General features: G+C 33.8%; 1 protein-coding gene across 4 annotated transcripts in view; it reads right to left on the bottom strand.

The window, feature by feature from the left end:
- Nucleotides 1–9,939: 9,939 nt before the first annotated feature.
- Nucleotides 9,940–15,896, bottom strand: part of TFEC (transcription factor EC) — a 71,620-nt gene continuing 65,663 nt past the window's right edge. For all 4 annotated transcript variants that reach the window (XM_027765922.1, XM_006162383.3, XM_027765923.1 and 1 more), the window contains 2 exons: nt 11,746–11,893; nt 9,940–10,802 (listed from right to left, as the gene is read on the bottom strand). In XM_027765922.1, coding sequence (XP_027621723.1) covers nt 10,422–10,802; nt 11,746–11,893 — 529 coding nt within the window. In that variant the 3' untranslated portion in view covers nt 9,940–10,421. The remainder of the gene's footprint in view (nt 10,803–11,745; nt 11,894–15,896) is intronic.

Here is a 15,896-nt window from a genome sequence, read left to right as displayed (position 1 = left end):
CTGTCTCCTACTGTTCATCCTGTCCCTAATACTCTCATACCTCCTTTACTTGTTCTTTCTTCTTCCTTCCCTCTTTTTCTTCTTTTTCTCTCTTCCGTCTCCCTTTTATTCTTGACTCATATCCTTTTAAGAATTTTCCTTTTCAAGGATCTTACTTATATCCATGGTTTTGGATACAAAATCCATTATGAACGGAATCCACCTGCTAAACACCAAATGTTTATATCCTCTTTAAATTCATATACCAAAATAGTAATTAACAAAGGTGATGGATGATACTGGGAGATAGAGCCTTTGGGATGTCATTAAGTCTTGAGAGTGGAGCCCTCCTGCATGAGATCAATGTCTTTATAAGAAGACCTCAGAGGCCTTTTTTCGTCCTTCCCACCATGTGAAGACATAGCAAAAAAGAAACAGGAAATAGGACTTCAAACGATGCTGATTCACTAGTGCCTTGTATTGGACCTACTAGCAACCAGAATGGTAGGAGATTTCCATTGTGGTATTTTCCTTACCGCAGTCAAAATGAACTAAGACATCATCTCCTTGATCCTGTTTTTCTAATATCTACTACTATTCTGCTCTACTCTCAAATATGCTATGCATATTACCCACATCATTCTAAACTGAATATTTATTGTAAATCCCCATTCTATACCAGCATTATGATTTTCCTCATCTTTAAGGTATAAAATTTTAAACAAAGTCCTTACTATGTAGCTCCTGAATTCACTGACAAATTCTAAGTCCTAGTCATCTGGTAAACTTTTGTGATGAAATTGAACCACAAGATTGATGTCAGCTGCTTCTGTAGCTAGACAGGGATCTTACAATTTACACAATAGCACATTGGACTGAAAGCAGTTGACCTGGAATTCTAGTCCTAGGTCAAGTTTTACGGTGGTGACAAGTCACACGACTACTCCCATCTCAGTCAAGTGTTGAGTATCAAGAAAATAAGAAAGTTATACCATTTGACCACAGCCAGGAAAGGCTTTTGCTCATAAAGTCCCATGTAATTCAATCAAACCCACCTGGATGGGTAATCCAGGATAATCTCCTATTTTTAAGATCCTTAACTTAAACACATCTGCAAAATCCATTTTACTATGTAAGATAACAAATTCCAGAGATTTCGATGCAGGTATCTTTGGGAAAACTATTATTCTTCCTACCACAGAGCTCTTGACACTAATGTCTCTGAAGGGAATCTAGTCACTTCTTAGAATTTACCCTGAAAATAAGTGAAAATACTTCATCTCTTTTTTATTTCCTTTCTTTCTTGCTTTCAAATGAAAAAGTTAAAACTGTACTAGTCAAAGAGACTTGAAGACCAAGTGGCAGAAAGTACAATGGATGAATAAAAAGAAAGGAAAAGCATACAACTAGAGTAATAAACTGTCAAGATCTGAGTTATTTTCTTCGAATAAATAACAGATTTGTTTACTTCAAAAAGTTTTTAAAAAAAGAATAAATTTTTTAAAAAGTATGCAGTGGACTATTTCCATGTCTGCTTTCCCAATAAGATAGTTATTGGATTTTTACCTAACTTTTCAGTTTATTTCTGCTAATACAACAAATATGTATGCATATTCCTTTCTCTCTTCATCATCCAAATGAGATAATTTATTTTCTTCGAATAAATAACAGATTTGTTTACTTCAAAAAGTTTTTAAAAAAAGAATAAATTTTTTAAAAAGTATGCAGTGGACTATTTCCATGTCTGCTTTCCCAATAAGATAGTTATTGGATTTTTACCTAACTTTTCACAGTTTATTTCTGCTTATACAACAAATATGAATGCATATTCCTTTCTCTCTTCATCATCCAAGTGAGATAATTCTACATCCAGATCTACACCATATATTACTAAATAAAAATCTACTAATAGGGAACATTACATAACAGAACATAGAGAGTTTTGCCTTTATTCCTTATCACAGGGACATAGTATTCTATAGTACAATATACCATGTCATATTGATGATCATTTGGTGTAATTCTAACATCATTTACAGACTAATGTCTTCATGATTTGCAATGTTTCCCTTACGTTTAATTTTAATATGCAGGTTGGTTTATTTCTGTCCTTTGGATGGTCTATCCATTCATGTCCCATATCACAGAGTTTTAATCAATGATACTTTAAGATATATTTCTCTTTTAATTTCCAGATTAATTTCATATTTTACATAAAGTTCCCATAATGATGTACATAATATATATTCTTCCGAAAGCTAAAGTTTACTTTTTTGTGTGTTATATATTTCTTCCATTGCAACTCATACCCACCCTCTGCAACCCACTCTCTACCACCCACTCCACCAGCTCTTACAGACTCTGGTATCTGCACTTATCCTCTCTATATCATATCTTCAGATCGTTCCATTTCTGCCTTAGATATAGATATTTGTTACATATTAAGTGGGGATAGACAGTGTATATCTTTCAACATCTGGTTTGCTTTGCTCAACATTAAGTCTTCTATATTTATTCTCATTTTGAGTCAAACAACAGGATATTATTGTTTCTTATGACTGAGAAATAGAGACTTCAAGGTGTGTTTTAATATCTGGTAGCCCTTGTTTTCCTTCATTGCTCTTCTTTTTCAAATGTTTCATTTTTTGTTATTTGTTTATCTTTTCTTATAAAGTTTAATACCAACTTTTCTGGTTTACAAAAACTACTGGTGTTTGTATTGGTATCCACAAATTTATGTTAACTTAGGTTGAACTAGTACCTTTATTATGTTGAGTCTTTCCAATCAAAGATTAATAGACCTTTCAACTTATAAAGATTCTTTTCACACTAGATTTCTTAAATGATACAGGTAGACTATTAACAAAAAGAGACATGTTACTGAGTATTGTCGAACATTTGTTGATAGCATGTGAAGGGTGGGGATATACCTAAAAAAGAGAAACTGCTAGAAGCATAGGATTTACTACATTTGGCTAGTATTGACAGAAGGAGCTATAGTAATAATAATTCTTAACTAAGGTGATGAAGGAAGTCCTAAAGATTGGAAAAATCCTAGTGTGCTTGTTAGATTAAAGAACAAAAGGCCAGAAGAGAATGGCAGGGTTTTTTTTGTTTTGTTTTTTGTTTTGGAGAGGTTTTTCGCTATAGGGCGCGTGTGCTAGCCAGACCGAGAGAGACAGAGAGACAGAAGGTGAGAAATCACCCCCCAGGGGGAATGGTCATGCCGCAATCCCTTCTCCTCCATTCTCCTCTCGGGATCTTGGGCATGCATGCACACGCGCCCAGCGTGAGTTTTAAGCCACTGGTCCGGGACGCGAATTGTGGTCGACTATGTGGGAGTCCAGCGACATAGCCATTACGTTAACTGCTGGTTCCCTAGAATGGCAGTTTTAAGGACTGATTTAATTTTATTTTTTAAAAATATTTATTTTAAATATAGGGTATGTGCACTATATACTTGCTATAGGGTATGTGCACTCACCAGAAAGACAGAGACAGAGAGACAGAAAGCTAGAAGTCACCCCCCCCAAGGGGGTGGTCATGCCACAATCCCTTCTCCTCCATTCTCCTCTTGGAATCTTTAGCAAGCACGCACATGTGCCCAGTGTGAGTTTAAACCACTGGGTCCAGGACTCAAACTATAGTCTACTACATGAGAATCCAGTGACATAACCATTACGCCAACTGGTGGTCCCTAGGACTGATTTTATTGATTTGAGAACCTGTGTAGAAAAGGACCTATCTACATCTCAAATCTCCTGTTTTCATTTATCAATGAATAAACAGATATTGTATGCCATAATGAATACGGTCCCAAGTATCTCCTGATTTCTATCCTGAGGAGTAGCAGAATAGTTTTATATAACTACATACTCATTCTAACACAGTGATTGCAAAGTTTTGAAGAACTTAGAGGCCTCCTTGTTCCATATAATTATATGAAATAAGTATTTTTGAAGAGATAACCATTTAATTTCAACACTATTTTTTCTACACATCTACACAACATCAGTTTTTCACTTGTGTAAGCAAATAAATTATAATCTTGACTATTGTTTGCAGCAATTTAATTTTTTCTGAACATAGCTCTTATTCTATTATAATGCTTGAATGATTCACATGCAATGTTTCCAATCCACTTTTCCTGGCTTGTGAAACTTTTTAATGAAATGTTAGCATTTGCAGTCACCAGATGTTTTGACATAAGGAGAAGCAATATGTAAATTTTAATCCATGCTAGGAACAATAGCCTGCAGGCACCTTTTTCTTATTACGTGAATCATATACTTAACCACAATGTGGTCGATCCTATCAAAATCATCACCACCTAGAATGTTGTACTCTTGTCTTAAGGTTGCCAATTAATGAAACTGATATATATTTAACATGATGGATATCCACTACTTAACCAATAAGGTTTGTTGTATTTTACCTCCTCACCATCATATAGCTAGAACTCTGCAGGTAAAATAATAAGTTTTAGGTGAGTTTTAATCTTTCTTTTGGTGGTCAATAAAACTAGTAGTTAAGAATTATATCCTAATGTTTTATAACTGAAAATATTACTTACTTTAACAAAAAATTAAAATCCATTACAGCTTTCTTCATTTTTTTTTAACTCAACACAAAGTATGGTGTTGGTATATACAAATCTGTGTGCATCTAATAGGAGAGATTTGAAGATATCTTGAGATGTTTCCTAGATATATGTTTCAATAAAATATAAAATAAAGATACTATATTCTTATGTGCAGAGTGCTTTCTAACTCAAGATATTAGAAAAAAATTTTCATAAGCTCTTACATAAACACACTTTGTATATGAATACCCAAACATACCATACACGTGCATATACATACAATAAGCAATCAAGTATAAAATCCATTTAATCATTCATTTTTTCTGTCTAGGTAGTGTGAAAAAGAGTCATCTAGATACATTTACCTATTTTAGATTTATTATTCTTTCCACATAGAAATTATTACATTGACCATAACTTTTGGCATTTATAATATTTTTAAAATATTTATGCAGTAGCTCCTTTTAGAAATTAATGAACATACATTGAAAATAGAATACCATTCTTTATAGTTAACTCAGAGAAGTTCTGTTTCATCATTTTCAAACCAGGTATAGAAGGAAAAACATCTACATATGTGGTATTAAATATTAGAAATTCTTAACACTTAACTGAAATTCTTATTAATTTTATTACCAAGGGATATGTCTAGTCAATACCAATTAGCAGCTTTAAATGCTTTACATATTAAAATAAAATATTCTATTTATCCTAGATTGTCTGGGGACCATCTAGTATATTAAAAGGTTGTGTAGAGTTTCTTAGTGATTTCACTGCTATCAGTATGCCTGTTAGCAATTCTACAACATTTTGATAAATATTTTCCATAAATCATAGCCATAACAGCATGGAGAAACAGATGGCAGGAGGCTGTATTAGAGAATATAACAATTATTTTCTTTAATAGAGAAATATTTGATCAGCATTTTCAACATGGAGTACGTGGTAAGCAGTTGTTGGTTGTAAAATCTCATATCTAGCTAGCCTTTCAAAGGATTAACTCACATTCTGTATTTTCCAGTACAATACATATAAAAAGGCAGAATAAAAGTATACTAACACATTTAATAATTATATTTTTTATTTAATATGTCAAGAAAATATTGGTACATCTTAAGGTATTGTACAAAGATTCAAATATGTGTTAACATACACCAATGTTCTTCATTTTCTTAGAAAATGAGACACATTAGTTGTTACTAAAAATGAAAAATAGCAATAATTACAAAATCTACAGTCTTATTATATTAACAACATTTTCTTGATGTAACCAATGTTAGATTAAAAAATAAGAATGTCACTTCAGCTATTCATATATATAAAATGCTATTAATGTCAAAGATTTTTAACCACATTGTTATTCTTAAGATTAAATAGTTAAATTAATTTTAGTCTTGTATGCCATAAGCAACTGATTTGCTTTTAGATAAGAACCTTGAATTTTTTTTGCTATCGAACTTTAGTAGTCATATTTTAAAAAGCAATATATGTTTCTGATTACACATAATTCTTTCAGAAGAATGAGTTCCCTTTTTCTTTGTATATTTTGTTTCCTATATATAACTCTCAACTTGAAATAACTCGCAAAAAAAATTTATTTCTGTGGGAAAAATAAAGTTGAGAATATAGAATACTTGAAATAAAAAGGTAGTGCAGACTAGGCAAGTTAATATCACAAACAAAAAACTTTTTAATTGTATTTGTTAAGCCTGTTTGGTTATGCAGGAAAAAGAAGTTTTACAGAGGCTGTCATCACAAAAAAATCACAATAGAAATAATTTCATTATGTATAAATACACATATAAGTCATGTTATAAGATAACAAAAATTTCCTTTTAATATTTAAAGCAGTAGACAGTATTTCATCATGAAATTAGTGGAATCAGAGAGTTTTTAAAACAAAAAATAACTATTTTTTGATAATCTCCTATACACTCAAATTCTCTATGATCCTCACAACGAAAATGTAGCACAGAAAAATATATTTTTTAAAGACTATGTTTCTCAATTTTTGAATAGTTTCCCTGGTTTTAAATAAAAATACATAAATAATGAAAAATTATTCTATCAAAATAATGATTATAGGAAGGTCGTGTGCCACATTAGATAAACATTCCAAATATGTTTAATATTTATTAAGTGTAGTTAAATCTCTGTATATATAGTGTACACTAATTCAAATGGAAAAGCTTCAACATAGAAAGTAATGGAGGGAAAAATGATGTAATTTCACATAGCATATATAGAATATGCTATTATCAATACTGAAGCAAGATTCAATCCTTCAGATATTTTGAAGAAACACAGATAGTATGGCACCGGTAACACAGGAAAATGATTAGTCAATTGCAGTATCTACATCTTAGATATCATAAGGTCAATAAATATCAGCTTGATTAAGAGTGTATTAATACTCCTGTGATAGTTGATGCTTTGTGATAAAATAGTTTGATAGATGATATGCCTCTCTTACTGTTATGAAAAGTCTCATTTATGTAAAATATTCTAGATATTCATCAATTTTCCCCTTGATTCCTACATACACATATAATTTGCTTTAGAATTTAAATTTTTGGAGAGGTTTTTCGCTATAGGGCGCGTGCGCTTGCCAGACAGACAGAGAGAGACATAGAGACAGAAAGCAAGAAATCACCCCCCAGGGGGGATGGCCACACCGTAATCCCTTCTCCTCCATTCTCCTCTCGGGATCTTGGGCACACACGCACACGCACCTGGCATGTTTAAGCCAACGGGTCTGGGACTCGAACTGCGGTCGACTACATGGGAGTCCAGCAACATAGCCATTATGCTAACTGCTGGTCCCATAGAATTTAAAATATTTTTACTTCAGAATTTATTTGCATAATTTCAAAATGTTGTGGTCGATGTTTATAATTTAAAGTGACCAGAAACTGACCCATAAATATATAACACACAGGAGATGTAATTTGTTGAGTAGGGAATGGATGCTTGAAATGAAATTACTTTATAAGAAATAACTTTTAGAGTTGCCAGCCTGGTGTCGGGTACACTTCCTATGCAACTTCATTGCTATTAGGATTGGGAAAGTGTTAATCAGGTAAGTAGGATTCTCTGTACCATCGTTACATATGACATTAACTGAACACCTCTCTCTTGATAGATATATAGCTAAGTCACTACCTACTAAAGTAACAGACTTGGTGCAGGAATTTTTCACTCAGGATCTAAAAAGACATTCAGAGGTCCCTAAAGCATCTTGATGCATACGAATTATTGTCTATATACACAGTTCTACATTTTTCTTGACAGAGGGGCTATAACTTTCACTAGTTCCCAAGGGGTCCATGTCTTCAAAAGTTAAGAACTACTATCTAATTAATTTTTATTCTATTTCAGTTGACTGAGACACAGCATCACCCTTTACTCTGTCTTTTAAAACCTATTACCCATTTTATAATTCCCTAACATCTTATAATCTAAATGTAGCAGCAAATATTACTCCCTTCTCCAGATCCCTTGTGTCCACATTCTACCATCTAGTGCCAAGTCCTACGTCAGCCACGATTATGAGGAATAGGTTTCAGGGCTGAGTAATAGTGCTTTAACAGAATGGAAAATTATGAGAAAATAATATCACCAGTGCAAGACTTCTCAAAATGTAAGGAGTTGATGAAATAAGTGTTGATTAAATAAGAACAAAAATCAGCCTCTATCTACATTGACACGTTTTATATTAGATAATAGAGTGGAACTTTGTCATAAAAGTAAAAGTAGATAATATCCTCTTGAAAATTACTGAGAAAATGTATCTAAATGCTCTCTTTCACATGCCATATTTCAAATGAATTTCTTTATTTTGTTTTGATGGAGAATAACTATTCCTAAGAATTAAACAATTATTTTTCCATCTCAAAAAATTAAAATTATTTTAATTCTCTAAAATCTGACCTAATGATGTAAATTAAGCCCTCAAATATACCATAATCATTTAATATTTTCCCACATTCATCAGCAATAGCTCACAAATTTTGTGATGACACGATTTCCATGTGAAAAATACCTGACAGAATAATTTCAAAAATGTATCCCAAAGTTTATATCTCACTCGAGTTAGTAATAAGCATTTTAATTCTTAGGCTTCTCCCTTCTGGTAAAAGATTTCACATCTACTGTATCATTTCATCCTAATTTTCAATGGTCTGTACTACTTCGTTGCCAATATTTTTTAGAATTTCCCAACGGATGTCTTCTGGGGAACCCAGATCTTTCCATCGAATGTCCCATGAGGATCACTACACAACTTAACCTCACTTTTATCACTCAACTAGTATTCCCCTATATGTCTTCTCTTTCACCTTGTTTATAGTTTTAAAAGTTCTACTATCTTCACAGATTTTTGTGATTCTGCAACTGTCATTCATTTCATTTTCTTTGACCTGCATTTACAGCTTACTCTGGGACATGTAACCAATTCTATATATTTTCTAACTTTTGTTGTTTCTCTTGCAATCTTATTAGCTCCCTGAGGAATAAGATTATACTTGCTCATCTGATCTATATTTTCATAAGATCCACTGAAGTTCTGATATCCCTATACAAATACTCATTGATCAGAAGATCACCCAAAAGGGTATAGAACAAAGCAATGTACTTGGTAATTCAATTCAGTTCCCAGGCTCAAGAGATTAAAAAGCTGAGCAAAGCATTATAGATATAAATGATTGCAATACATGTCAACAAAGAAAACAATGGCCACAGGGCACTTGAAGTACTTATAGGAGTAGAACTTTATATTTTACTCATAGCTGAATGCAATAAGAAATAGTTTGTCATGCTAGTTATTTCATCAATTGGCAATCCAGTTTTCGGTATTTTGTCAATTTGGAGCAATACCATTTCAACAACTAATCTATGGCCAAAATTGAACATGACGATTAACTTTAAATACAGACAAATTATCCCTGTGGGAGGACCTTTTATAATTTACTTACTTACATTGATTATCTGTCATCTCTTTTTTTTGTGATAAAAAGAAAATTTTGAATGTGATTTCTGATGCCAATTAGATTATCAGAAGAATGAAATTAAAAAACCATGTATTACATGGCATGTTTGCATGTGTGTGGGTTTACATGATGGGATAGAATGCCAGTCTATAGTTTTGATGAAATGTGTCTCTGTTTTCTGAACAGACAGCATGGAGACATAAAAATGCAAGGATGCTTTTAGAATTAGTATAATGGGACTAACTAAAAAAAATAGAATCTAATTTGAGGAACCAATGTTCTTATATATTTTCTGTATTTTATTGTGAAAAATTATATTTATTACAGATTCACTTTTCAATGGCAAGTGACATACTACATCGATTTTGTAATTGTTCCCACCTTTAAACCACATGGCCATCAGACTATGGAGCAAGGCAGTGGCTGCAGATCTGCTGATTTTAATTCTTGAAAACTGATGTTGTAAGAGTTGACTAGAAGAGGAAAGTGGATGACGAAGGAGGTTTGTGTATTTCAGTCAACTCGCTCTTGGCAATCTGTTAGTTGCAATGGTACATCACCAAGCTGCTGCTTTTAGAACGTAGATAGAGAGTTGTATCTCGTTGTACCTCTATCCAGAAAAACAAGATTTAAGTAGTTTGGGACTCTTCAGTCAACGAGAAAAACATCTTCTTTTTAAGCCCTCACTAATTCTTCAACACTCTGTTTTTTCTTCCTGTAAATTCTTCTCTTGCTTCTAATCAACCAGCTTTTCATGGTCAAGATATTCCTTTCAGAAAAATTGAGCCAAAGCAATATATGAAACACAGAGCATAACTGCATAGCACCAGCACAGGGTAGTTCCCAGAAGATGAATTGAGCCTGTTTATTCCTCATAACTCATCCCCATCATCGGAGCTAAAACTACTTCTCCTACTGCTCTCTTTGGAAACTGCAGGGGAAGTGGCAGAGAGCAGAGGATCTGTTCCAAATGGTGATATTGTGTCATCCAGTAGCATGTTATCCAATCTTTGTTCCTCTTTCAAAGCGGCACTAAATGATAAATCTGTGAAGTGGGACAAAGGATCAGAGAAGGCAATAGCTTGATCACAGAGTTCAGAGCGTGGCCCCTGAGACAGAGTCAGTTGTTGGCAATAGTCTACTGAATTCTGCTCAGGATGGGTCTGCTGTTTGGTGACCTGAGTACCTAAATCAACCGTGCCAAGTGAAGCCAGGGTTGGCAGACCGTGAGCACGAGCCTGTATTTCTAGTTCCTGCAATGCCAAATAAGAATTGTTAAATAATGCCTTTCCAAGTGGACTCAACTCTAAAGAATAAAGCAAAAATGGAACCAAAATATTAACAGGCATTCAAAATGAAGAGAAATGCAAATTATAAATATGTTTTTTTTGCAAATAACCGTATTCGTATGATCATTTTAGGCATTCATATGTTCCGAATGCCTAAAAGTAATCTTGAGAAAATTCTTTATGTTTTTTAAAATTCTCTTCTCATTGCTCTAGAAAGGAATTCATCATCTATTCTGTTTCAACAGGAGCTCAGACTACAATACATCCCTTTGGAGATGGTGGAATATCTTTCACTTACTCTTCTTGATTAATTTCTCACCATAATTCAGGACCATTTCAAGAAAACAGAGTAAATGCTTTACTTGGTTGTAAGCATGCTCACATTAAAAACAAAACCAAAAAACTTGTGAATTATAAAACCCCATATTTCCTTATTTTGTGTCAGATGAACAGACGAGGAGTGACAATATAAACTGGTACAATATGCCTAGAGACAATGAAATCCATAGCAATGTTACTAAAGAAATAAAAGGGGGGGGGACAATTTAGCATTCCATATTATCTAGAGAAAAAAAAAAAGTTCTACCTAGTTTTTTTTTTTTTTAAGCTGGAATGAGATCGTGTGCGTTTATGAACTGAGTTCTATTTTCTACATTTTATACTTAGCTTTTTTTTTCATTTATTGTATATACGCAATTATACACACACACATAAAATCATCTGAACTCTGGGTTTCTAATCGAAAACAAATGGGAAGAACCCAATTCATGAACATCTAAAAGACAATAAAATTAACCTTCGGAAAGAAAAATAATTGTTAACTTAAAAAATGAGACCAATGAATAAAATTGATGATGGATAAGTCATACGTAAGCTATGTGGTTCATTGCAACGTTCTTATAAAAACCTGAATCCGGAGTAGAAGTCGCCTGTTAGCCTGCTCTAATTTCTTCTGTCTGTGTTCTAATTCTCGAGCTCTCTGTTGTTCTTTTTGTAGCCACTTGATGTACTCCACCGATGCTTTTAGAATGGTTCCTTTGTTCCAGCGCATATCACTGTAGAACGGAGAGATAACCTTTTCACAATTGTGCATGTCAGCAGAATTCATAAGAACTTACAAAATCTTTTACATTAATATGAAATAATGATTTACATGACTATTATTCACTCTTAGATATTATTGCTTCTGAATAGAAATTTTAATAGAATAGTTAAGAAGCCCTTATATAGTAAAATTAATCCCAGAATGAAAATAAGTGTCAAAAGAAAGTAATAAAGTGACTTTTTGTGGGAGAGCTAAATGCAATATCATGATTCTACCATTACAGTTTTTATATTTTTAGTGAAAATTGCTTTTATTATTAACTCCAAGATTAAAATCTATGTGCAGTATTTCTGCATTAATGAACTAGGAAACGTACATTACTGAGGACTTAAGCCTAAATTTTTAAATATCATTTCAAATGTACCAATCTTTTAACCTACTTTCTAATAAGGTTGCTTTTATGTTTCCAAGAAAAAAATAAAGTCTCTCCTGAATGGTGCTCTCGAGTGATTGTGAAACAAATCAGAGTGTGGCAACATCACTTTATGCAACAGAGCAAACTTTCTAAAACCATTTGGCTAATTTTTTCTGCACAAATTGCATCAATACTTTTGGAAAAGCTGAATATGGATACCTACTTTTTTAATAAGTTTATGATAAGTAAATACAATTGAACATCACCAGATAACCTTTTAGGCTATAACACAGAAAAATTATTTTATTACAACTTATTTTTAAGAGAGGAGGAATTAGAGAAGAAGGGCGGAACAGGCTGATGGTTTTAATGTCTAAAAACATACATCAATGAATGTAATACTGTATAAGAATTGATAATGTGTGTGGAAAATGAGGCCAGAATAATCGTTAATCAGAGTGGTTGGAAAACTGATGAATTTCCCATTCAGAGTCATGAGAAATTTTTAGTACAACATAAAGTAAGCAGGTAGGGAAATGCTAAATTGTCAGACCTATATTTTTGTTTCATGTGATCTATGTGAAATATACTGCAGATATATTTGTTTTCCATAATGTGTGATTATGAATTAATACATAGTAAGGATCAGAAGGAAAAACATAACTTATAAACGATCTGATTGCATGCATCTTGTTGGAAGTTCAGGATAGGTGACAAAGCCACTGGCAGTATAAAATTAAAGAAAGACATTTTTCTAACCAGCAGGTGAAAATGCTTAGTGGGGCCTGTGTAAGCTGTCTTCACAACAAACAATTGTCCCTTCTTTTGTCTCAAGCTTGCAAATACTTTGTCAACTCTCTGGGACTGTAATGGCTGTCTCAGTCTACTTACAGTGTGGGATGTTGTGACAGACAGGGTGATTTCGACAGGCTGCCTTTATTGACAAATCAATATTTGATATTTGAAAAATGAACTAAAATTCATAGTGGAAGCATGTGCCTTAAGACTCCGAATTTTGTTTCATTTATTCTCATGGGAAGAAAAATACGGACAAAGTAATAGATAAGGTTAATCCTTGGGCATTAAGGTTGAAAATTATGTTCATGGTAATATCCTTGATTTGATTATCACAGATTGCATGCATACCTTGAAAAAAACATTGTGTGCTACAGAGATGTGCAGTGATTAAATGTAAATAACAAACCATAAAAATAATTATTATAATTTAGACTAAGTTAACCCTAGCCAACATTGAACTGTAAAGTTCAAAAACTGTTTACTTAGATCAAAAATAAATCTTAAGAAAATGGTGATAGAGGGACCAGCAGTTAGCGTAATGGCTATGTCACTGGACTCCCACGTAGTTGGTTGCAGTTCATGTCCCGGACATGGTGGCTTAAAACTCACGCCGGGCACGTGTGTGTGCGTGCCCAAGATCTCAAGAGGAGAATGGAGGAGAAGGGATTGTGGCGTGACCATCCCCCCTGGGGGGTGATTTCTCATTTTCTGTCTCTCTGTCTCTCTCTGTCTGGCGAGTGCACACGCCCTATAGAAAAACCTCTCCAAAAAAAAAAAAGAAAAAAGAAAATGGTGGTAGAGAACACATAATGGGTATTCCTTCCATTTATACCTGATGCCTGAATTTATACTGACTTTTTAAAAGTTCATTCTACTTTAATGCCTTTTTAATATGTGAGGTTTCTTCTTTAAATACTTAAAGTTTTTATACTCATTATAGGGATTATTGTCTTGGGAACCAGCAGACAGCATGGTGGTTATGTCACTGGACTCTCACATGGTTGATTGTGGTTCAAGTCCTAGACCTAATCTCTTGAAACTCATGCTGGGCACATGTACATGCATACCCAAGGGATTGCGGTGTGGCCATCCCCCAAGGAGGGTGTGGGAGGGTGATTTCTCATTTCTCTCTCATTGTCTCTGTCTCTCTCTCTCTCTTTGGCAAGCGCACTCAAAGGCAAAAACCTCTAAAAAAAATGGATATTGTCTTTTTCCCAAAATAACTTAGGAAGTTAGGCATTAAAAATGTTTTCATATGAAAGTACCCTGTAAACACTGACACATTAATAAAGACATAGCTCATGAATGAATGCTGATGTTGACCTTACATTTTCAGCAAATCAATTTTCTTTTAAAAACTTACAAATTTTGGTGGAGTAAAAGAATGAATGCATTCAGACCATTTGGGGTAGCAGTGTCGCCAGGCAAAACTATGGAGTTGTCATCTTAGAAGTGCATGTTCACTTAAAAGCATTTTAAAAGTGAAAAGGAAATAGTTAAACAAAAAGGAAGAAAGAAAAACAAAAACATAGCGGGTGTAATTGTTTTGGGTTGAATAAACATTTTGCGATTTCTGATTTTAAAATGTTATGAGAACCAGCAGTTAGCGTAATGGCTATGTTGCTGGACTCCCACATAGTCGACCATGGTTCGCGTCCTGGACCTGGTGGCTTAAAACTCATGCCCGGCGCGTGTGCGTGCATGCCCAAGATCCTGAGAAGAGAATGGAGGAGAAGGGATTGCGGCATGACCATCCCCCCTGGGGGGTGATTTCTCGCTTTCTGTCTCTATGTCTCTCTCTGTCTGTCTGGCGAGCGCATGCACCCTATAGCAAAAAAAAAGAAAAAGAAAAAGAAAACCTCTCCAAAAAAAAAAAAATGTTATTAGGCCTCTTTTACTATCTCAACAATCACTCTCCATACAGTCCCTATTCTCATTGTACATGGAGGGTACATGAAAAACCAACCCTATGATCTATTTCATAAATAAGTAAAAAGGGAAAATGTGAGTGATTTGATATTACCAATAGAATAAATTCATGTTCTGATGATATTTTAAATTTCTACTAATGCAATATTTGTAAACAAAGCTCACAAAAATACAAACAAAAACTGCTTCTAAGTAAACTAAAATTAGACTGCTATATCATACTGTAGGAGCACTTCACTTCTTGTGTTTATTTTGTTTGACTTTGTTTCTCATCAGTGGTCAAGAAATTGTCATTGCCTGAGAGTTTATTTTTTCACATAGTTTTCTCAACTTAAAATTCTCAATTATAGTTGTTCTCTGTATTATATTTCCTTTTGACCTCTCCATTTTGACCTTAAGATAAATACATTTCTGAATGTTTGGTATATAGGAATGATAACTTTGTAGATTCAAAGTGTCTTTAGGTATAGCTTTTATTTCCTAAATCAATCTGAAAGTTGATTTTAATCATGAGCCATGAAGATCTTTAGAGGCCACTCCACAATTCCTGCTATTTGTCCAAGAGCACATAGTGTTTAGAAAATAAGCTCTTTCAGGACCAGCAGACGGCATAATGGTTACATAACTGGACTTTCACATAGTTGAGTTCAAGACCCAAGCTCTGTGGCTTAAAACTCATGCTGGGCGTGTGCACATATGTGCTCAAAATCCCAAGAATAGAATGGAGGAGAAGGGATTGTGGCATGGCCAACCCCCTGAGGAGGGTGGTGATTTCTCATTTTCTGTCTGACTCTCCAGTAAGTGCATGCACCCAATCGTAAAAATCTCTCTTAAAAAATGGAAAGAAATTTCTACAACCCTATGGCATTCC

This window comes from Tupaia chinensis, unplaced genomic scaffold (assembly GCF_000334495.1).
Source record: "Tupaia chinensis unplaced genomic scaffold, TupChi_1.0 Scaffold139935_1, whole genome shotgun sequence".
NCBI lineage: Eukaryota > Metazoa > Chordata > Mammalia > Scandentia > Tupaiidae > Tupaia > Tupaia belangeri.
Note: the sequence above shows the minus strand (reverse complement) of the source record. Positions and strands in the feature narration are given on the sequence as shown.